Source organism: Carettochelys insculpta, chromosome 1 (assembly GCF_033958435.1).
Source record: "Carettochelys insculpta isolate YL-2023 chromosome 1, ASM3395843v1, whole genome shotgun sequence".
Lineage (NCBI taxonomy): Eukaryota > Metazoa > Chordata > Testudines > Carettochelyidae > Carettochelys > Carettochelys insculpta.
In genome coordinates, this window is record NC_134137.1 from 252,010,082 (window position 1) to 252,035,473 (window position 25,392).

A 25,392-nucleotide genomic window follows, 5' to 3' on the forward strand; every position below is an offset into this window, starting at 1 on the left:
TAAGATACTGGAATCATTTTTAGCTTAAATTTGCCCAAAGAATTTGTCAACATTTAATTAAAATTGATGACCATTCTCCAACCATTTCTAGTCCTCAATGCTACATGGACATGGTTGTAAACAACAAGGTAAATACTGTGGCTAGGTAGGGGTTTTCCAGGATACGGGAATCGCTCTATTACACAAGTGGGCACTGTTATACAGGTTGAAACTCTCTAATCTGGAACTCTCGTCTGGCAAACTCCATAATCCAGCAGGAGTTTAGTTAGCTGGGCGATCACTTATCATGTGTGTGGCCAAGTTTCCTGTGGTCCCATGAAGTTTGTTTCCAGCCACCAGTCCTGGTTCTCAGTGTTTTGTGCTCTTCTTTAGCTGTAATTTACTCCTAAATGTCTTCTAAGAGCCCAGTAAGCAGTGGAAGGGCTGGTAGTGTGCTTGACAATATTGACCTCCCATCAACCAGCAAATTCTTTCATCCAGCACCAGTCACGTCCCAAGGGTGCCAGACAAGAGAGGTTCAACCCGTACCAGATTCCAATCATCCACAAGCTCCATCGCTTGAAGACACTGGGTGCTGGTGACACTCAGCACCCCTGGCTGGAAGGAAGGAGTGAGGAAAGAAAGCAAGCAAGAAAGGGGTCTGTGCTTATCTGTAATGAAGTGGATTTTTCAACAGCTGGTAGCATTTGGCACAGTCAGCAAAAGCCCTTCAAGGCCCTGCCTCCCTCCAATCCTTAATGCCCCTTTTAAATTGATAACCAATCAGGTTCAGTTGTGCTGCTTCCAAGAGCAATTTCATAATTGTGCTGAGTGAATTCCATGAGAGCTGTTCACGTCTCTGTTTTGTAACACTGTGTGGAAGGACTTGTCTCTTATTTGGCCTTCATGGAACAAGTTGCATCTTTAAGGTCTCTGCAAATCCATAAATATTTTCCCGTTTTGGTTTTCTCCACGGAGAACATGGAAATTAAAAAAAAGAGGCTCCTCCATACCCTTCCTTATGGCCCTTAAGCAGAGGACTGGAGTAAAGGCTCACACTGTTCCAGCTGCATTCTCAGTACCCCATTTTTATGGAGAAACCAGAGCTGTAGAAACTCTTCAGGCATGGCATGAAACCCAGAATCAGGCAACACATTGTCATAGTAATGATGACTGATAAACCTCCCATGAAGGTCCACAGAAAAAGGCCAGAAGCCATAGATAGTTACTTCTTCACACAGACCTAGGGCTGCGCTGACAAGGAAAAGGCCTGTTGACAGACGCTTGGCATGGATCCCTTTGCTCTTCCAAAACTTGCCAATGTCACGCAGGAAGTTGGGATTGGCAAAGAGCACCGTCTGGTTGGCACCGAAGTCCTCCAGGGTGTAGTAAACCCGTAGAGATGGCTCTGTCCCCGTCTTCATAGAGAAGGCAGGCATATAAATGTAGCTACGGTTATAGACTTTAACACTATCCACAAAGGTTTTTCGAGACCAGAGCAGATTTTGGAACCTGTGAAAACACAACAAATGCATGGGGGTTGCATGTATTTTCTTGTCCGTTTCAGAATACAGCTAAAACCAACATTCATGTATTTAAAATTATTCATGTATTTTCTTTAGCTTACCATCTGGGCTGTTTCTGCCATCCTGCCTACCCATTCCCTTTGCTTGTTACCACTATCCCTTTCCCTAGTGCCATCTGGACCCATCTTCCTGTAGCTCTCCATTCTAACTCTTCACTTCTTTTCAAATCTCATATGAAAACAAACCTTGTCTCACCTCCCTGCAGCCTGGACTTAGATGCTGTGAGAGGGGGCAGGCTCAGGACAATTTCCTCTGGTGGCCATCTTCCATTGGCCAAGCATGCTGGCTTTTGTGGATCACATGGTTAGGTGCCCATCTCTCTTTATTCATTGGATAGGTAGCCTAGACAAATAAATCAGGCTGTGTGTTTTACCAGCGCTTGTCTAGGCTCTAGGATGCTCAGCATTGCAATGCACCAGTCCTTTTGTAGCTCCAGGCCCTACACCCTTGCTCTTTCCATATAATTTGTAATAATGACTGAAAATTATGTAGTACCCAGAGACTTCACTCACTCTATATGAGGTCTTACTGCCAAGTGTAACAGCAACAGACCCAGGTTGGCAGCAATAGGAACTGAACCTCTGACCGTAGGGGCTAAAGCCCTGTGCTCTATCCCATGAGATGAAGGCCAGCTTGCTCTCACCTGAGGCTGTAGAGCAGAGACTTCACTCACTCTACTATGAGGTCTCAGTGCCTCTGGGTACTACAGTTACATTTGACTCTGCATTGTAATTCATCTGAAAGACAATATGGCCATGTCTACATTTAGTAAAAACTTCAAAAATGGCCATGATAATGGCCAGACGGAAGAATGCTAACGAGGTGCTGAAATGCATATTCAGTGCCTCATTAGGATGCTGGCGGCTGCAGCAGTTTGAAATTGCTGTATTTTTCTGCCACGCAGCTTGCCTACACAAGGGTCCTTTTCGAAAGGACCCCACCAACTTTGAAATCCCCTTATTCCTATGAGCTTCCCATGAATAAAGAGATTTCGAAGTTGATGGGGTCCTTTTGAAAATGACCTGTGTAGGCAAGCCGCGCGGCAGCAAAATGTGGCAATTTCGAACTGCCGCAGCTGCCAGCATGCTAATGAGGCACTGAATGTAGACAAACCGCACATGGGTAACATGGTGATACCACAATCCCACCACCATGCAACACACTGTCTCTTTCACACACACACACACACACACACACACAATTGAAATGGAGGGTTAAAAAATAAATAGATGTTCCTGTTTCTATGCCCTTCCACAATAGTATCTTGTTGTAGGTATCATATTTAGTTAGCAGGGAATCATGTAATACCCAACAAAATATTTCATAGACTATAGTATATATACAGCTATTTCTAAAACACGTTTTTAAATCTCAGTGGCAGAGGGGGCCAGATCCTTAGCTAGTGAAAACTGCATATTAACACCAGATGAGGATTATCTCTGAATAAATAAAAGGAGAACATTTGGCCACATTCCTCTCAGTCCAATATGAGTTTATTTTTACATGTACTTCATGTAGATCTCATATGCAACAGAGATTTAATAATATTACTAACCTACTACCCCAGCATCTTATTAACTGTGCTTTGAGATTTTCCTAGGTGGTTATTCCAATGTGCAATGTCTGTTGTTCAGTATTAAAATTCAGACTCAATCAATCAATCAATCACCTTCAGCCCACTACATAAAATTTATAGTGTGATAAACCCCTACCTGTCCGATAGATTGGGTCCATTTTGCTAAGCACCAGTCAAACAAATAAAAAATGATAGTCCGTGCCCCATAGTTTATAACCTAAAAGACAGGTTATAGCAAGTTGATGAGACAAACGTACAGCTTAATGTTGGGTCAGTGGGGATGACCGGAACAAAAACAACAATGTGTGCAATACTTAGCCAATCAGGGACAGCAATCATGATGACTGAAGCAGCTGTCTGTGATTGGGCTTGGGAGATGGATCATACCATACTGAGCACCTTGCCACTTCCTATTTAAATCACAGGCCTCCTAGCTCCCATGCCTTTGTCGCTTGCAAATAGGCTGTCAGTTCATGAGTTGTCCTCAAGGTGGTCAGATTCCAAAGCATTTCACGCTTTATAGATTAAAATCCCAAAGTTCAGTGAACATTAGTGCAGGCTACAGAGCATGAGTGCTGGCCAGTCCATGAGCAGGAAGGGTCAGTGCCTGCAGGGGTGAGTGCCTGTGCTAATCATCTTGAGCACGTGTGATGAATTCGAAGAGTTATTATTGCTCATGAGTTAGGTATGCAGTGTCCTATTCGCCACATGTGGTGAGTAGCGAACACATTGGACACCATGGCTATATAATGTTCCAGGAATTGGATTCGAGTCACAGTTATTATCACATAGGTCACCTAGGAGCCATCCCAGGGTAATTACTTGGAAGAGCCAGATTTGAAACAACTACTGATAAGTTAAAAGCCTTGGGTGCTCTTACCAGGCCCTCCTCCTATGGGCATACGCGCCATCTACCTGTATGAATGGCAATCTCTCAGATGCTCATGTTTTGAAGGCTCAGGAAAATGAATTCTCATCATCTACAGAACAGGAGAGGGATTTCTAATTTGGAAAGCACAAAGAATCATTTGCCCCCCTCCCCCGAAAGTCTGCATAATTTATACTCAATTACAGGAGAAATTATATGAAAGTACTTATCGCAATTACACTAATACTAATCAGTTCCACATGCTTACTGCTATTAAAATAAGAGATTTGAAAATTGGTCTGGCCATTATTTTACAGGGCTGCTGTAGAAACAAAGAGGAATAAAAGCCATCCATTAGCAATTCTCATCTCTCTGGCATGGTGGTAACCACAGAGAATGCCCTGCTCCTCCTTTGTGGTGCAGAGTGCCCAGTACAACTCGGAAGAGGGGATGAGAAGCAGCTTTTGGTCACTTTTGGGCTTCCCTGACCTTGAGCTAAATGGCTTGAACCCTTCTTTAAATGACACCACGAGGATTGCTAGGGATTCTGCTGCCCGGGATAGCCAATGCCACTTAACTCATCCCTCCCCCAAACTATGACCGCTGTGCTGGCTGCTGGGAAAGATGGTGGTGCAGGCGTAATTGGCCAACGCTGTGCTTCTGAAGAGGCATCCAGTGGCAGTTAGGGTGGCTGCAGAGCCTGTCGCAGCACAGCCGGACAATTAGCCCAAAAGCAGCTGAGTACCCAGACAGCAGATGTTGCTGTTCGCATTTCATTCACCAGGAAGAGTTCAAAATACATCTTAAAATAGGGATGCGTTTGGGGTTCCTGCACTGCCTTACTGAAGTGCCCATTTGTTTTAGCTGTGAGGATATGGTGTGGACAGTCACAGATTAGCCACTGGACCAAGAGGGCCCATGGACAAGACTCTGAACAATCGAGGAGCCCTGGTAAAATGGGCATACTTGTACCCTGATCTGCCCCACCCATCCGGTGCTCTTGCCAGGGAGCGGGGTTTAGGTATAGGGGCTTACCCTGCTCCACTGCTTCACACTCCTTCTGGGGAGCAGAGTCATGGCAAAGGTCTTACAAGGAGCTGGAAATCTCAGCAAAATGTCAAGATTTCCACCATCTGTGCTTTCAGACAAGCCAGAAATAGGACAGAAGTCTTTTCTGAGGCATTTTATTGGTACTCCTCCCCATTCTGATCTAACTCTGTTTCAGTTCTTATTTCTAAGGTGTTGGTTCACAAGCCAGACCTGGAGGAAACCAAATTTTTGCACGCCTAGTTGAACTTTGTATAAAAAAGTTCATGTGAGTTATGTTATCCAGACCAATACCTGCATAACTGAATACTTTAGCTTTCCATAAAGCCTGTGTAATCCACAGTAGTCGCTAGGTGAAAGTTGTATTTTCTAACTCTTACCACAGAGTGATATCTGAGATGCCTTAGGCATTTTTCTTTCTATTTTGAAAAGAAAATAATTACAGTATTGTCACTGTTAGCATCACATTCGGAATGGCTGCATCCAAGTTCATAATGGTACCATGATGCCATTATGATTTTGTTACTGAGACTGAAAGTACGTCTGTACTTACCAGGAGATTGACTCATTGAGGATAAATCTTCCAGGGTTCGATTCAGTGCATCTGCTGGTGATGCACTAAATCAAACCATGAGGGTTTTTACAGTTGGCTCTGGCACTTCTCATTGTTCCTAGAAGTAAGGGAGGTAATGGGAGAGTTTCTCCTTTCGACCTCTTGCTGTATGGATGTCCAGAGAAAGCGATATATGATACATCAATTCCAGCTATGCAATTGTCATAGCTGGAATTGCATATTTTAAAATGACTTTTTGAACTAGTATAGACCTGTCCTGAGTATAAACTGGTCCATAAAAGTAAACACCTAAGCCAAGAAGACTTACTAGCTACGCTGCTGTACCAAGGCGTATTATTGTAAAGATACTTACGATCAGGAGCATGCTGGCCTTCTGTCTATTTTACTTTGTTTTTTGGTAGGTTTGCTATTGGTTGCTGACTTTTCTGCCTTTCTAAGGTTTATTTATATTTAAAATACAAAATTCCACAGCAGTCACACTTACAAAATAGACAGAGGACCTATCTCTTCATTTTCACTCAAACTGCTGTTCCAACTCATGGCACCATGACACTTCCTACCAAACCCATCACTCCAAACGTTACAGCTAAGATGGGAAAGGAGGCATTCAGACATATATGTGTGAATCTAGAGCATGTCATGCTGATCATGTACTATAGACACAGGACTTAGGCCGTCCTATGACATCAGAAGTTAGAGCTGACACTCCCAAAACTAACATGATTGTAAACAATTCCTGTATTTCCATACTGTAAAGGGTATTCCATAAGGAAGTACTAAGATGACACTGTATCTGGTATTACCGATGTATCACTGTATCACTGCCATGTATATGGCCTATGAACAATAACATCCCACTAGCTATAATGTTCTACCCAACATGGCAAGATGACAGAGATATTAACTTAATCATTAATTATTAATGTTATTTGAATAGAACATGACAACAAAGGGCTATCAGTCGGGTTAGGGATGATTAAAGTGTTCAGCTGATAGTGTAGGATAGTTTGCAAGTCATTCAAAATAACACCCAGTGAAACTAATTAAACAAAACAATTCTTACTTGCCATTGAGGATTACAGGGAAGCTCACCTTACAGGCATGAAGGGAAGGCACACTACTGTCAGTGCAAAGTTTTGTTTTAAGCACCCCGAGTAATGTCTATTATATTACATATTCCTCTAACCACTACTTTTGAGTACACAGTGCATAAGAGAACCTGGAAAATGTGAAAGTAAACATAAGAACAGTCATATGGGGTCAGACCAAAGGTCCGTCCAGCTCAGTATCCTGTCTTCCAGCTATGGCCAATGTCAGGTGCCCCAGAGGCAATAAACAGAAGAGGTAATCATCAAGCGTACCATCCCGTCACCTATTCTTGGCTTCTGGCAGACAGAGGCTCGAGTGCACATCCCTGACAATCCTGGTAACAGCCACTGATGAAACTATCCGCTATGAATTTATCTAGTTCTTTTTGAATCCTGGTATAGCCATAGCCTTTACCATAGCCTCAGGTAACCTATCACACAGGTTGACCATGGGTTGTGTGAAGAATACTTCATTTTATTTGTTTTAAACCTGCTGCCTGTTAATTTCATTTGGTGATCCCTAGGTCTGGTGTTATGAGGAGTAAACACTTCCTTGTTAACTTTCTCCACACCAGTCATGATTTTACAGACATCTCTCATATTCCCTCTCAGGCACCTCTTTTCCAAGCTGACAAGTCCAAGTTTTATTAATCTCTCCTCATATGAAAGCTGATCTATAATCCTAATAATTGTTGCCTTTTTTCTATCCCTTTCCCAATTCTGTTAGATTGAGATGGGACAACCACACCTGCACACAATATTCACGGACTTACATAGAAACAATATAATAGACATACATAGAGACAATATCATATTTTCTGTCTTAACTATCCCTCTCCTAATGCTTCCCAACATTCTGCTTGCCTTTGGACTGCTGTGGCATATGGAGTAGATGTTTTCAGAAAACTAGCCACAATGACACCAAGATCTGTTTCTAGAGTGGTAACAGACAATTTAAATTTAAATCGTTTTATGTGTATGGTTGAGATTGTTTTCCAAAGAAAGAAGTATTTTACCTCTGCCTTTATCCTATCAAACGCTTTTGCTGGCATGAATCATTAAGGCAAAACTAGAGTGATTTTGCTCATTTTATGGCGTACCCAAGAAAAATTATAGGCTTAAAAGTGCAATTCAACCCCAAAACAATGGGTGAATATAAAAATGTCAACTTATTATTCAACAGTCTGACTATATTCTGAGCCATAGCTACTGATTTTAAGCACAAAATAAGTTTGTACTGCTTTTTCACACCTGTTGGCCCTGAAAATCAGACATCTAAAAGGGAGTGTGCTATATTCTATTACATTTTGTGCATCATCAACATTTCTGAGTAAGAGATTGATCTAGCTTCCACTGACATCTCAGAGCCCTGGACCAGACTGATGCTGCAATCAGTTACGCCCGCTGAAAGGAATAGGAAGAGAGGAAAAATTATCAATCTAGTCTTTATGTCCTTGAAAATAGAGGGTACTGAATTCATTGAGTTTTAAATATCCAGCAGCAATGAGTAATGTTACATTGCGTGGAGGTATCTAGTAGGGTAGCACAGTGTTTGTGATTGAAAGAGAGGCTAAACAGCGTGCTACTGACATTTCTAGGTGGTATTAAATTTCGATGAGTGGCACCAGGACAGAGAAATAACACAAAGGCACCTAAAGAGTTTAGATATATGACCAAAAATTAACAATGCAATGCAGGCATTTCTTGGGAGGGAAAAACCCAGAAAAGAGAAATGGCAAAGGAGACCAAGGAAATCGGGTAGATATATAATTCTTACTGCTGTAAGTTTCTGAGGGAAAAGATGGAACTGGGAGGAAATGAAAAATGCAGATTCCATTCAATCAAAGCATTTAAAATACATGTAGATTTCCAAAAACTGTTTTGATACAAAGATAAACAGCACAAATCTGAATGTTTTGTGTGGCCTTTGTTTAAACCAACCATTACAACTTTTTAAACTGAAACAACTTTTTGTTTCAAAACTTAAAGGTAGTTTTATTTTTAAAAACTAAAAAAGAAAAATTGAAACTAGAAACAAAACATCTTGTTTTGACTCAAACAAAATGTTTAACAAGACCCAATATTAATTATTATGCAACTATTGGATATGGTAACATACATTTTCAGGCTGACAGCCAATGTAGCACTTCAAAGACTAACAAAATGATCTATTTGGTGAGGAGCTTTCACGGGACAAATCCACTTCTTCAGATCAATTTCAGTTCCAATACAGACTGACACTTATAAGTACAGAGGACCAAAAAAATTGCAATTAAAAACTGACAAATCAAGGACATAGGACTGAAGGAGGCGGGGGGATGTTAAGTGTCCTGTCTGAGATAATTATGAGGATCAAAGGAAGGGAAGCAGTCCTTGTAATGCATGAGGTAATTGGTGTCTCTGTTCATGCCATGTGCTAATGTGTCAAATTTGAATATGAATTCCAATTCAGAAGTGGAGAAAGACAAAGAAGGGGATGAGCACAGAAGAAACTGTGAAAATACACGCAGGAAGCCAGACATTATGCATACCACTTGTACCAGTGAGGAACAGGTAACACACATGCCATCCTGCAAAACAAAAAGGCAACACAAAACAACAGGTGTTGCTAAGCTCAGCAATACCACATCAGTCTGTGTACAGAAGATGCTCCAGAAGGGGAGTAATAGGAACCCATCCAGCATGGCATGCTCAGTCACCATGGAGGTGGGCTTCCATGCAGAACCCTCTGTTGGGGCAGACACTCTTTCCCAGGAATATATGTGCAATCACAGGCCGGAAAGTGTGTGTAAACTTAAAAAAAAAAATCAGGCACGTTTAAAATGCACCTCATGTTCCTGTCAGCCAGTGGAGCATGAACAGCAGACTCAGCCAGATGTGCACAGTACTGCCAGGATCTGTAGGAGAGGTACCCACCCTTGATGGAGTCTATGTATACAGACATTGTTTGGGAGGGAGTTGTCACTGTAATCCTGAGCAGGGCCCTGTTTCATGCTCATACATACGTTGTGTTGGGAGCTCGGTTTTCCCTCTCTTCCGTCCCTTCAATTATCCCCACTCGTAGTGGGGACAGATGATGATGTTTAAATCTTAGATAGTGCTACATGTTGTCAAAGCATTGAGAGAAGCTATGACGGAACACAGGGATGAGACCATAGGAGGTAGTGAAACACACATGCACAAGACAGGTAGCAAACATACCTACATTGAACTTAAAGAGATACAGTCAGAGGATAAAATACATGACATAAAAAAAAAAACACATTACAAACATTGTGCTCCTGTTGTGCAGGAGTGTAACTGCTCAGGAAGAAAGAGCACAAACCATAACACTGTTTGAAGAAATGGAGATCATCTTCACTTGATATGGGTGGATTCATTATCTGCTTATACGTGATACTAGAGGCCTTGGTGCAGCTCTGCTTGCAAATGGAAGTTGGGCTGGAAGAAAGTTCTAGACAGAAACTTGTTGTAATATACATCCACAGTGCATGTGCCAGGCCCCACACTGGCCAGGGGAAGTGCTTTGTTGGGGCCTGGGCCTGGCCCTGTGCTGGCTAGGGGAGGAATGGGGCTGGCACAGTGTGGGAAGGGGGCTCCATTCAGGGGCTGGACCAGGTCCCCCACAGGCCGGTGCAGGTGGGGGGGGTCCTTTGGGTGGTTGGACTGGGCCCCTGCTGGGTGGGCGAGGAGCTGGCACAGTGTGGACGGGGTGAGGACATGGTAGAACCTTGCCCAGACAGCCAGATGAACAGACACAGCAAAAATAATATATATAATGCTTACCGCACAAGGAAAATTCACTGACTGATGGAGTTATCTGAACACAGCAAAGACTAATTCAGCATCATCATGGTATTTCTCCCAAGTGCATGTACTTCACAGAGTACATATAATAGCTTGAGCTTGAGGAATGGCATTTATCTTCATAAATTTAAAGGAGGATGTATGGCACACTGGTGATGTGCCCCAAGTGTGGTGCGATAAGAAAAAGTTTGTAGTAAATGATACTTTGCCCGCTATCTACAGCTACAAATCTTACACAGGATGAAATCGTTAGTCAGCAGAATGAGTAAAAGTGACAAAGAGGCTGCCAGTGTAAATATGGACCACATACAAGGCACTATGCTGGATATAAACTGCAGAGAACACACTATGTTGAAATATTTTCAGCATTTTAAAAAACTATAGTACAGTAGGGTTGCAACATTCATGAGGGCTCAGAGTTTGCAAATACGGCAGGCTCAGAGCCCCACGGAAGTGACCATTTGTGAATAATTGAATTTGCAAATGTTGCACTCGCTAACGTTGTGACGTTGCTGTATACAGATTGAACCTCTCTAGTCCAGAACCTTCTCATCCACCAACATTTGTAATCTGGCATGGTGTTAGTCAGCTGGATGTCCACTTATCACGGGTTTACAGTAGTCCCGTAAAGTTTGTTTACAGCCACCAGTCCTGGCTCTCAGTGTTCTGTGCTGTTATTTAGCTGTAATTTACCCCTAACCTTCTTCTGAGAGTCCAGTAAGCAGTGGAAGTGTTGGTAATATGCTAGACAATATTAAACTCCCATCATTTGACAAATTCTCTCGCTCCTCACCCCACTCAGATCCCAAGGGTGCTAGACTAGACAGCTTCAACCTGTATTAGTTCAGAATTGTGGCAAGGTACTATGCTCAAAGAACAATGCATCATAGTCTGTCTTCTTGCTGTAACTCTACTGATGTCATATCTAACATCAACAAAATTACTCCAGTAGAGAATTTGGTGTAATATGTTTTTGATCAGTTTATCTGCAACAGTTAGAAAATAAATGCCGTGTTTGAGGGGAAGATAGAAAAGAACACCCTCTATAGGGCTTACTCCAAAATAGAGAGCTTTGAAATGGACTCTTCATAAAGAATGATACCCAATATTTAAGGGACAGCTTCTGTAACAACTTGCTTTTATCCCCTTGACAACAGAAAGACAAACTGCGAGTGCTTGTTTGGGTGTTTTGATTAGCTAAGCACGATAAAAGGCTATAAAAATGAACACATGGCCATCAGATTTTGAAATGACACCATAGTCAAAATCATTAAGAGAAACAAAACTCCATAATCAGGTGCAGCACATCACAGAGATATTTAATTTCATGAGACAACATTTCCTATTGCAGCTGGTAACTTCTCTTTGTTCTTCATTAGCATCACTTTGTTTGATCTCTTCATCTCACTGTCCTCACTGTATCCATTGAGATCTCTCACATAAAACTACGTCTACCGTGGAACGTTACAGCTACGTTATGAATTGAAGTTGCAGCACAGACTGATGTTAGCTGCTTACACCTTTATTGGGAGGGCAGGAGTTGGAACATGATGAGGGGATGCAAAAGGTAGAGACACTAAACAGATCTAGGATGTGTCTGAGACCAACACCAAAAGGAAGACATTTCTGAGAAATGCAGGCTAAAGGCAGAGAACAGAAATTTTCCAGTGTACCATCAAAAGGTGGTGAGATTAGAATGAAAGTATGAAACAGGCGAGGGGCAAACACTGAATGATTTAGAGTTCCGTCCACTCAAAATAAGACAGGGCAAAAAGACAAAAGTGACTTCAAAACATTTTAGCTATTTTTGAACAGAGTCTTGATTCAAAAGCCCAATGAAAGCAGTTGGTGGGAGGGAGGGCTTTCTTTTGTCTTCACTGGCCTTTGAATAAGGTACCAAGTGTCCAAAGTTTTCAGAGTTTATATAAATATCCAAACTCTTTGTGATTTGCTCAACTCTGTTTCCAAGACTTTTATCTCCTAGCTCCGCTAAGCATTAATCTGGCCGTTTACTGTAAAAGCACTACAGGTTGAAGCTCTCTAATCCGGCAGCCTCAGGACCTGACCAGTGCTGGATGAGGGAATTTGCCCGCATATGGGAGGTCAACATTGTCTGGCAGCGTTACCAACACTTCCACTGCTTACTGGGCTGTTAGAAGACATTTAGGGGTATATCAGAGCTAAATAACAGCACACAACACTAAGAGCCAGGACTGCCGGCTGTAAACAAACTTTATGGGACTGCAAGAAACTTAGTGGGATGTCCACTTATCATGGATATGGACAACTAAAATCATGGCAAACACAGATGTTGCCAGACGAGAGAGTGCCGGACTAGAGAGGTTCAACCTGTACAACCTCTCATCATCCCTATAAACTACTTAAGGATATTATCTACTCATTGAACTGTCCCATGATAAGCACATTGTGACTCCATTAAACTGAATCTCAAGACTAATCAGATGATGACAGTATAATTATATCCAGCATGTGTCCATGGCTATACATAGACCTACTATTCATAATGAATTAAAGCTTTTCTCTCTCTTCCCAATTTTATTATGTGCAATAATGAGCTGCGTCTAAAAGGATTAGCGTCTGTGCTGAACCAGTGTGTGTGCTGAAAAAGGTTAAAGGCCAAATGGGGTTAAAGTCCAAAAGGGAAAATCATGTACAATTTTAAATACTATCCCAATGGAAACAGAACAATGTGTAACTATTAAGGTAGAGTTCCTCACAAAATAAGTGAAGTGTTATGCATTTTTACGATCTTAAAGTAATAAGATAAAATGAAACAATCTGTAATAATTAAACAATAACTACTCCGATCATATTTCACCCAGAAAGTTCCAACCTTAGTATGCCCAGCAAAAGCAAACTCCTGTGTCCTAGGTAATTATGCTTATGTTGCAACATCACAATACTGTATTGGCATGTCATAACACAAGGATGCCATCCCACCGTGACATCCTTATGCATAGTGGGCATGGGAACTAATTGCTATGCACAGTTGTGACACCCTATTGCTTCCTGAGCTACACAAGTAGCTCCCAAATCTTCTACAACAGAACCTCAAGGTGACAAATGCCTCTGGAAGAGAGGACGTTTGTAACTACACAAATTGAGTACATAGAAGGTCAGACTGGCAAGCAACCTTACACTGAAAAGTTGAGTGCCTGCTTATGAAAGAGGACGGCCGTGAGAAGTCGTAGAAGATTTTCCCATTTAAAATAGTCTCTGCTGTAAATCATAGGGCCTGATTCCCATTTTGCACTAAAGGCACATCACTGCAGTCCGATACTCTAAAGGGACCCTAAAAGTAATACAAGCTACACGTACAATCATTTAAAGGCTCCCTTCAGATGATGTGACAGGGTTCTCTTCTCGGCCTTTTGGCCCACCATCAACAGGCTGGGCACTTTTGAGTTTCTATGCTCTTGTGTGTTGTTTATTGGGTCCCTTCCACCAGGACAGCCTTACACTGCTACATACAATTGGAAGGAAATGTCCCCCAAGCCCAATCTTCAGGCATGGGAAGAACAAGCCCTCACCATCCTGGGATCCAGTATCCCTTAAATCAGTGGTGTCTAATAGGAATTCAAAGATCACCACACTTGTGGTTGTCATCCTTTCATATATGCCACAGACCCCCTCTCTAAATAAATGTCCTGACCCAAAGGCAGGCTCCCCCCAGACCCTGCCCCACTCTAAATAAATGCCCTCCCCCTCCCACTCCCTCAGAGCCAGGCTCCTCCAGTCCCCGGCACTCCCAGTCCCCCCTCTAAATAAACTCTCTCTCCCTCCTGCTGAGCCAGGCATCCCCAGCTCTCCAGTTCTGAATCAATGCTGGCAGCTCATGAGAGCCCTCTGGAGCCACTTCTGGAGCTGCTGCAGCCATTGTCTGAGTGGCCAGGGCCACTGCTGCTGGGGCCAAAAGAGCAGCCAAGGCCACCACCAGGGCCACTGGAGTGGCTGGGGCTTCTGGAGTCACTGCCACTGGGGCCAAAGTCACCACCACTGAGCCACCACGTGCTTCTCCTACCAACTGGTGGGTCACATGTGCAGAGCGGGTGGACAGCACTCCCCACGTGTGGATCTAGGAGGAGCTGCATTTAAAGGCTCCAAGAGCCACACATGACTCCAGAGCCGGAATCACCACTCTGCAGTGTCCTGTGAGCCACATGGCCTCCCGCCTCTTTCTTGTATTTTCCTTCCTGCTCTTTTAACTGTTCCCAGCTGACAAGTTGATTGCTCACATTAGCTTTAGTCTTCTGCCTAATTAAGCCACTGAGCACCCATCCCTCCAATTAAAACCACTCATGGGGATAATAAGGTAGTACCGTAGTGACCACAGAGAGCTCTAGGTTGCTAGCACACGGTCACACAGTGGCATAAAGAGATCTCAGCATAAATCAGAATCTGGCCCTTCCAATCAGCACTGAAAACAGTTTATCGAGCATTGGTACTCTGCTATTTCTCCATTGGAAGCATCAGCATTTCCTGCTCTGGAAGTAGGGGAAGTAAGAACAGCTTATCCCAAGCAACTATCATCCATGGAGGCTAAAAGAGATTTTCAATGAATTTTTTTAAAAATCTAAAAGACCTTGGTAAATGCCATGAGTGCAAGTTACACAACTAGGAATCAATAAACCATCAATAAGTCATCAGTGCTAACACCATACATTTTATGTTGTCCTGATCTTTTGGGGCCAGCCCCTCAGTGTAAATCAGCACAGCCCTGGATTTGACTCCTCACTACTGTGCTTTTTATGTTCTTTTAAGGTCACGTTGAAAAATGTTTTTCATACTCCTGCAGGTGCAGATGGTGAGGTTTTGATTAATAAACAAAGCAGACCTGATGCATTGGATATAAGGCCCGTTCAAACAGAGCTATTCATACCCACCTGTGCCTATTAGTCATTATTTCATAGCTCACCCGCGTGCAACTGAACTGGGATGAATTAAACTGTAATTATGCCTGTATGGAATAAAACACCTTCTCTGGTGTAATCTTCTCTATCTGCAGGGAAACAGCAAAGGTAGTAAAGAGTTTCAGCCTTCGTCATTACCACGAGCTAGAACAATTTGCACCAGCTGAGGACCAGCCCCCATATGTCTTTGTTTGGGCATCTCCTTAAGGAAGTATTCATCTGTGGGAGTGTTTCTTACTGGTTACGGGGGTTGCCTAGTGCTGTTGGATGCAGCACCCTACTTAAAAATGATTGACCCCTTTCTACTCCCATTAATTTCACTGGAGGTGGTGGGCATTTGTCACACAAAAGAAGATGCTCAGCATTTTGCAGGATTGCACCCTCTGGCATATGTAGTGTATTACAGAGGAATATTGAAAAGAATAAATGAACTCTGAGTGTTATTATATTTTAAGTGCTGCACAAAAAAAAAAAAAGAAAAGCGGTTGTTCAGATGTTTTCTGGAGAGAAAAGAGGAGAGTGAGAATTGAATATTCCTTAGGGGTGATATTTGAAATAAAAGTTGACGTAAGAAGAAAGTTGGAGGATTGGAGTCATCAAAGGAGACATAAAAACTGGTCAAGGGGGCAGGAGGTGTCGGATAGTTTTGCTGCTGGGAGCTCAATAGAGGGCCCATTGGTAAAGCCCCACGTAGCCGCAAAAATGACCTGCAGATATCTGGATCTGTATCCTCACATGAGGATACAGTAAAAGCCTGGTTATCCAGCACTCAGATAACTGGCACATTCAATTAACTGGCAGCCCAGCAGCCAGCTGGGACCAGCTGCCCACTGCACAGCCGGTGTGGGGGTGGGGCAGAGAGGGATCAGCTGGAGCATGGGGGCGGAAGGGGGCAGCTGCTGGCCTCAGCTCAAATAACTGGCACATTTTATTATCCAGCATCCATGGTTCCCTGGGGACGCTGGATAACAAAGCTCGTGATGTATTCATGGATATGAAGTTGATATCCATGGATTTGTAGCTTTCTAGCCATTGGATCCATTTTATGGTGTTTAAAGACTCCTTTGAAAAGACAAATGTACAGCATCTAGGTGTTTTGATGACAAATGCTGAATAAAACCTATAAACCAATACAAGTAACACCTGCATTTCTGTACCTTTTATTACCCATAACAAGAGCTGTTTTCCAGTGGGACCAAATATTCCCTGCTGACAGCTTTACATTTATGTCACTATAGAATAACAGACCTAAATAAAGTTATTGGAACTGTGCATCTAAAAATCAATCATCTCCCTACTGAAAGTACAATAGTACTGATTTCTAAATTTACAGATACAGATTTACCATTCAAGGGTAAAGGGAGAAAAAAAACGAATCATCTTCAGATCTGAGGTTTCAAACTCACCTGATTTCAACAACAAAGTCGTAATCAATCAATATTTTATATGTTTATTCAAACAAGCATAGTTAGCAATAACTAATCAGTACTTTATGCATCCATCCATTTACCTACTATCTCTTCTTTCATCAAGGTTGTGTCTGAGCATCTTTCCTCTCCAAACCCTCAAATTAACAAGCCCCAGGACATATCCTACTTCTCAGCTTGGATGTGCCTGAGATAAGGAGATCATACAGGGAATTGTTTCAGGGGGAGAAGGAGGGGAAAAGCTGGGTATAGAGGGAGTTGGTTATTGATGTATGTTCCTTGGAGACGCACGTTGGTGAAATGTGAAACTCCAAATGAATTAGTCAGGTCTGTCTTTTTTCCAATTTCAAACCTCTAAACAACTTTTACTATCTTCTTATGTTAGTGAAGCTCATCTTCTTCCCAATGAACTGTGCATAGACTGAGGCTCCTGACTGCATCCAACCTCAGACCCAAGAGTCAAATCCAGTGAGACGAGGTTCTGCAAAACACAGTCTTATAGCTCAAGAAGTAACAGAACCAACAATGAAATCACTCAGCTCACCATTATTCAAGGGTGTCTAGTTCTGCTGAGCTGAGATTGATAAATATGTAAATACCACCATTATTTTATTTCCCACATTTAATTCAATCAGAAATGCAACTTACAGCCTGAGAACATCTGTTTTTCTTATGGGAACATTAGCAAAGTAATAATTAAACCCTGACAGTTTGATAATATGTTTTTCCCTTTGGGAATGATCATCAACTGCACTCATACCACATACACTCTGGTAATGTCTCCTTGCAAAATAAAATATAACAAGCTGGTACCACAGAAAAAATCATAGAGATGTAATATCATTGGTTGTATCCTCTTCTTCTTCCCGCCTTGTCTTGATAATTCAGTTTCATATGTTGCTTAATGAATAGTTTATACGTTCCTCTTCTTCCCCCTATTTCTCTCTCCCCTCACCCAATGCTTTTTCTTCCCTCTTTGTTCTGTTCATACATTTGTTTACTGATTTACACACTGCAGTCTTATTGGTTACAATTAAATAAGACCTCAAACAATATTGAGCTGACATATTCCTTATTGACTTCATGGACACATGGGTATTTCTACTCCTCCCAAGTAGGTAACACAACACAGAAACCAATATATGCCTTAAAGATCACCAAGGAAATGGAATGATGATTTTGAAGCTCATAGAAAATGATTTCCCTTCTTACCACCCTAATGCATAAATGTCCCCTCTGTAGAACCTTCTTCTGTTTATTCACACTTGCACAGAGTAAAAGCAGTTGCTGAACAAAAACTAAAAAGACAGATACTCTTGTCAGCTTCATAGTCATCTTTGAACTGTTGCATAGGATACTTCTTTACCTGTGACAGATCTACACTTAAAAAGTAAGGCATGCGAAAAGAAGCTGCTGTGTTCCCATTGCATCTGCAAAAATATGCCTGACCATCTCAGGGCAGATTTTTTGTTAGCCATGTGTAGGGGAGCAAGAGATAAGGAGACCATGCAAAGAGGCCCTCCACTTCTTCTGATCCTGTTCCAGTCCTTCAGTTTCCTGAACTGTGCCAGACTCAGTCTGGCTGCAACAAACAGGAGACTCTGGCACCAACCGCAGCGCAGCCACCCTAATTGGGTAAGTAAGGACAATGAAAGCCAGGGTCATCACACTTTTCACACGAGCAACCACAAACTAATATTGACAGAGCTGCAAGAAGCAGCCTCTCTAAAGACACTGCAGTAAAGGGCCTACCCTGTCCTTGGTCTTCCTCTTGTTTCTGATGGATTTATAGAATATATTTTGTTACCTTCATGTCTCTAGCTAGTTTAATCTCTTTTTGTGCCTTGGCCTTTCTAATGTTGTTCCTTCTTCTTTTGCTTATATTCATCCTTGGAAATTTGATTTATACTCTACTTTTTTATAGAACTCTTTTTTTCAGTTTCAAATGATTCAAGATTTCCTAGTTAATCCAGGATGGCCTCTTGCCATACTTCCTGTCTTTCCTACACAGGGGCATAGTTTGCTCTTGAGCCCTTAATGGGTTATGTCTACACGAGAAAGTTTTGTTGACAAAACACCAGTTTTTGTGATGGTCTTAACTGTGCTTTGCTGATTCTTTTTAACCAGGTTTCCAGCTTGTCATCTAACACCAGATAAGAAAATCCAGTCCATGGATCAACCATGAGATCCAAATACTTTTCTGACTCTCCTGACATAATCATATTGACTTTGTCATCATAATTGTCCAGGTTTCACAGTTATGAATCACATATGAGTTGTGCATTGGACTCATATAGAACCTGTGAATTTCCTTGTTTGTATCTTTAACCCCAATATCTTACAAAACCACAGAGCATCCACATTAAAAATGTGTTCTGTTGACATACTGTCGACAGAACTCAACACTTTTTTTGACAGCTTTCTGCCTCTCCCCCATGAGGCAGAATGCCAGAATCTGTCAACAAAAAAGCTGTGTGGACACTCCAGGGGGGCCCTCTGTTAACAGACAGGGCTTCCGGTCGGGTCACCTGGCAGCCCTGTCTGCTGTGCTTCCAGTTGGCCATTCTGTAGCGAGAGCATCTGGGCAGTCTGGCCGCTCTCTATTGACAGAGCAAATCGACATAGCGATCTGCTTTCGTGTGTGGCCGTGATCTGTTGACAGAAATTTTCTTGGGTGGTATCATCCGATAGTAACTTCTGTTGACAAATCGCTATACTGTAGACATATCCAGAATGTCTCTTTGAAAAATGCCAACTCTCTGACATAGTTTTTCCCTTTAGATTCACTTCTCATGGGATCTTACCGACAAACATCTCTTATTTTATGCATGGACAACACCTAAAAATCTCCAGGTACTACCTTGAACACAAATGATTAATTAATGATACATTCTGCATCACTGCTGTAATTTGATCATCATCTTTTTACTTTTGCTGGGTCAGAAAAGCTATCATTGTCAGGTCTCTCTGGCTGTAGGTACAAATTTATGAAGGTGAAATGGATACACGTATGACATTTGTTAAAAAAAAACAGTCATTTTGCAGCGTTTGCAATTGTACAAAATAACACTGCTTCTAGATGTTGGGTTGGGGTTACGCTTGCTTCATGTACTTAAGTCCCACTGAATCACCATACATCTGATTTTTGTAAAACCACACACCTCTTAGCATTAACTATGATGTGTTTGTTTATTTGACTGCATTACAAGATTATTTTTTCCAAATTGCTGATTAATGCTGTTAACAGACACGCACAAGGTCAGCAAAGCAACAATATGGTTGCATTTACACTAACCTTCCCTTTCAGAAGGGGCTTGTAAATGCAGCTGATGAAAAATGTAAACGAGGTGTTGATTTAAATATCTTGTACCTCATTTGCATACTCCTGCAGGATCTCGCTTCCAAAAGGGGCTGCTTTTGAAACACAAACAGCTATGTAGACAGGGTTCCTTCAAAAGGAAACTGCACTTTCGAAAGCATCCGTCTACTCCCACCAAAAAAATTTGGGACATTTATGGGGATAATTAGAACATTCATAAACACAACAGAGGATTTAAACAAACAAAAAGGAAAGAAAAAAGCAAAAGCAAACAAACAAAAAGAAGCAAACCTGTGCTTCTTTATGGCAGAGACCAACCACTGTATAGTGGCAGTTAGGAAGAGACTTTCCCTATCATAAGTTCAGGGCTTTCATTGTGATGGTAGATGCCGGTTCAGAGTACTGGCACCTCCGCAGCCCCAGCCACGGAATCCCCAGCTGGGTGGCAGGAGACGCCCGCCTGTCCCACATCTGGGAGCTGGCTGATGTGCAGAGCCCTGCTGGCAGCTCCAGCCCCAGGAACCGTGGTGGGAGTGAGGGGGCAGCCAGTGAGGGGGCAGGGAGCCAGCTACTTACCGCCTTCTCTTTTCTTAGAAAGAAAGCACTGCATAAGGGCTATGCAATTGTCCGGCATGGGGATCCACGCTCTAAAATAGCTGGTACTGGAACCTTTCCCAGACAGGAGCCTGGATGAGCTGTCCGGCAAGTGCTATGCTGATCATTATGGCCATGTCTACAACTGTTATGTTTCGTAATACAGACGCTTCAGGAACAACCATGGAATGTGGCCTATATTAAGGAATTCCTTGCTGCCAGGAGGCCCCACTCCCACATGCACTGCCAACCCCAACAAGGGCCGGGTTAGTTAAGCTTTTGGCTCTCTGCTGGAAGAGTCATGCCTTCCCTCTTCTCGCAATCACTGAAACCACCCTCCTTCCCCCAGCAGCACCAGTGGAGGAAGGCAAAACTACTGGACTGTTCCTATTCCTGCCCTTTCACATACAGCAAGGAGGGAACACCCTTACAATGGAGCTTTCAGTTAGAGACCGAACCCAGCAGAACCACACAGAATGTGTGTATAGACTCAGTGTGCCCCCACAATACATGGTGCCCCTGCTATTCTTTGCTGCTCCTCAGGTCTGCCCCAGAGAGAGGAGGGGTAGCTCAGTGGTTTGAGCATTGGCCTGCTAAACCCAGGGATGTGAGTTTAATCACTGAGGAGGCCATTTAGGGATTGCAGCAAATAGATGCCAGGGATGGTGCCTGGTCCTGCAAAGAGGGCAGAGGACTGGACTAGATGACCTCCCAAGGTCCCTTCCAGTTCTAGAAGATGTGTCTCTCCATTATTTTTATTTTTTTTAAAAGGAAGGAGCAGGTGAGACTAGGGTTGCCACCTTTCTAACTGTACAAAACCAAACACTCTTGCTATGCCCCTGCCCTGCCCCTTCTCTGAGGCCCTCACCCCTGCTCACTCCATCACCCTCTTTCTGTCACTTACTTTCCCACCACCACCACCACCCTCTTGCTCATTTTTGCCAGGCTGGAGGTGAGGACCTGGGTGGGGAGCAGGCTCTGTGGTAAAGACAGAAAGGCAGGAATATGGATTCCGGGAGGGGGCTCAGGACTGGGAGTGGGGATTGGGATGTGGGAGGGGGCATGGGCAGCGTTCCCTCTATTTTTTTTCCTTTCAGGGGCAGAATAAATTTTGCTATGCACACCACAGCATGTGTGAATATTCATGACCAACAGAAGCACATGCTGCCCACCGTGGGAGGCTGTCAGCTCTCTCCTAATCAGTGGGGTGGCACGTGAACCTCTCTGGGGTGGCTGCCCAAGCACTTAGCATACAGGGAACACACTGATTCTGGGGGGGGGATTTTGGGAGCCGGAAGGGGCTCAGGATTGGAGCACAGGTTGGTGGGGGGGGCGAGTTAGGGCTCCAGCTGAGGGTGCAAGGTCTAGGGTGGGGCCAGGGGTGAGGGGTTTGGAGTGCAGGAGGAGGCAGGGGCTGTGGTGTGACAGGAAGGGGTGCAAGTTGGGAGGGAGTTTGGGTTTGATGGCAGCTCAGGGCTGGACTGGGTGTGTGTACGGGAGGAGTATGGGGTATGGATTCCAGTAATGCTGACATCAGATGGTTGCTGGGAAGCAACAACCTGTCCCTTCAGGTCCTTGGCAGAGGCAGGGCCAGGTGGCTCTATGTGCATCTCCCACCTGCAGGCACTGCCCCAACTGTTCCCTTTGGCAGCAGTTCCCAGCCAATGGGAGCTGCAGAGCTGGCATTTGGAATGGGGGCAGCATGCAAATCCCCAGTGATTAACCTTATGCCTATGACCTGGCAGAAAATGTCACAATTTCTGGGTGCTACACGGAGCCTAGTTAGGAGCCTGCCAACCACACACCAACTGGAATTTGAACCAAGCCAGCAGGGTTCCTGTTCCACTGCATGTTCTGGTGGAAGCCCGTACACATGGCAACCTACCGTTTGACTACCAGGAAGTAGCCTAAGATACAGAGGCCTACCAGTCATAAACCGTAATGGGAAAGTAGCATTTACAAAACTGCCCGGCTACATCTACACGAGAAGCCTTTGTTGACAGAAGTCACTGATGGAAGGGAATTTCTGGCAAAACTTCTGTCGACAGATTGCATCTATATATAAAAGCAGATTGAAAGGGCAGTCTGCTCTGTTGACAGAGAGCCGGCAGACTGTCCAGCACTCTCTTGACAGAATGGCCAACAAGAAGCTCTGCAAACAGGGCTGCCTGGTGAACTGGAAGCGCTGTCTGTCAATAGAAGTGCCTCAGAGCATCTACACAGCTGTTTTGTGGACAGACCACTATAGAGAGAGAGATGTGAAACCTGAATGGGGAGAGGTATAATGCTGCTGGTGGAGGTGCTGGGTTTTGTCGACAAACTGTCGACAAAGCGCATTTTGTGTGTAGACGCTCTATGATTTTTCCTGACAAAAGCCCAGTTTTGCCAGGAAAAGTCTCTCATGTAGACGTAGCTCCTGAGAGACTGCTCAGCTTTGTTACATACACAATTCTACTACGAATACAGGTACATACTAGAAGCAGTCACTCATATTTTAAAATTATAAAGCCAGGGTCCCAATGAAGTCTGGTTACCATATTCAATCTCTTTAGTCAGTGCATAACCTATTAAAAGAAAGCAAATGATATCTTTCATAGGAGCCTGCAAATCCATTATGAATAAAGATGGGAAGCAGCTTTCTATTATAAATAATGTGCTACCGTAGACGTACTAAAGACTGGTAATTCCTAGGAAAAAAGTATGTTGCTAATGAATAAAACTAGCCCGTTTTAAGGGAAGTCATCAAAAAGTCACGTTACAAAATGTTAGACAGTATGGTCTGCAATACAGAATGAACCATCCAATTACACTTTTGCAGACCTGATGAATTTCAGGTGTAGACACTGCAAAATATATATAAATGAACTCACAGCATTTTGATTTACTAGGATTGTTGCTAACCTTAATCATAAACAGAAGGGCTTATTTAAATATTTTGTAGTTCTTCATTGAATCAGAATCACCATAAAAAACTGACATCAGCAGCACATTGGTGGCTTAATTCTCCTGCAAAGACAAAGGATCATGTTCCACTCTTAGACTATGTCTACACAGCTATGTTATTTCAAAACAACAGCCATTACTTCAAAATAACTTTGCTAGTGTCTACACAACGCATCCATTATTTTATCTCATAGGAAGCCTTAGCTAGCTTGCAGGGTTGAGTCTCAACATGTAGTGCTTCTAATGTTATTTTAAGGCAGAAAGTGAAGACTACTATATGGAAATGGAACTGCAAAGAGAATTTAATTAGGCAGAAGGTAATTCGCCCAGGGCTTGGTTTTTCAGTGCATTTCTTTTGTTTTATTCTGGTGTCCCTGTGCCAGTAAAAATCTGGAGTAAAGCTGTGGTGAACTGGGGCCTAAATTGGTAATTAACTAAGAATCCAGGAATAACAAACCTCTTATGAAAGCTTCATAGTGTGCCCTATTGTATTGTGTCTTTAAAGCATATATGGCTCAGATTCTCTATTGCCTTGTGTAGTCATTTATATCTGCCCATGGTGGTTGTAAACCTCTACTATTGATTATAGCAGTTCAATCCAAATTGCAGCCAACTTGCATAGAGGTAAAAGACTACACAAGGTGAAAGGCCACAGAGGATCAGCCACATTTAGGTCCTTGGTTTTCGATTTTGAAATGGTCTGATCAAAATATGGAATTCAGATCCTCTTTTACTGACCTATCAAAATGTGAATGCCACCTTCTCTGCATTCTCCCTGACACAGATGATGAAAACACAAGCACCTAACATATTTTGGGTGTGAAGCGGTGAAACACTAGCTTTGGTGAAAGCAGATAGCACTCAGCAGCCTGGTAGGATATCCCAGAACTACACAGAACTGAGATTACTGCCTACACTCTCTGCCCTATTTCAGGTGTGAGTGATGTCACCAAGTATTGCAGAAGAAACAGTAAAGCCTGAGCTTACATGTTAGCAGAAAGTAGAAAGAGAAAGTCAGAGGGCTAGGCACTCACCCGCTATAAATCAGCATAGTTCCATGGAAACCAATGGACCTACACAAATACACATCAGCTGAGAACCTGACCCATTCGCTGTAACTTCTACTGTGCTTTCATTTGTCGTCCAAATGAATCCTTAAATCCAGACTAGAGGAGAAATAAGCTGATTTTCATAGTAAATTCAGTAAGACAAAGAAAACAGCATAGAACTGCAGCCCAAACTTACAAAGACTAGAGCTGGCCAAACAATATGGTGCAAATAACTTGACAAATTTATTTTGCAGTTCTGGACTAGCTGCAGATTGAGATTTTTTTTCAAGTGTATGGGTTGCACCTCCCTTATCTGGCATGAATTTGCTGGACCGAGGGAGGTCCATATCTTTTGCCCCCTAGACAGCCCTGCATGTATGGATGCAGCCCCAGCCTCCCTCCCCCTCGACTGCCTGGCGCTCCCAAGGGGCACTAGCCTCTGCCCCTCCCTGGATACTGTAACCCCGGGCCTTTCACATGAGCATAGCCTGCTTTCTATAGTTTGTCTCTCTGAGTTTTCTTGGCTGTTTTTATGAGGCCCATGAGTTCATCAGGCAATCATCTGGCCCTGTCTGTCCCACCCATGAGGTGGCAGAGAGTTGCC

The 25,392-nt window shown here is 43.1% G+C and overlaps 1 protein-coding gene across 1 annotated transcript in view; it reads right to left on the bottom strand.

The window, feature by feature from the left end:
* Positions 1-1,007: 1,007 nt before the first annotated feature.
* Positions 1,008-25,392, bottom strand: part of ST8SIA1 (ST8 alpha-N-acetyl-neuraminide alpha-2,8-sialyltransferase 1) — a 135,426-nt gene continuing 111,041 nt past the window's right edge. The window contains exon 6 of the mRNA XM_074998806.1: positions 1,008-1,491. Within this exon, the coding sequence (XP_074854907.1) occupies positions 1,008-1,491 (484 nt within the window). The remainder of the gene's footprint in view (positions 1,492-25,392) is intronic.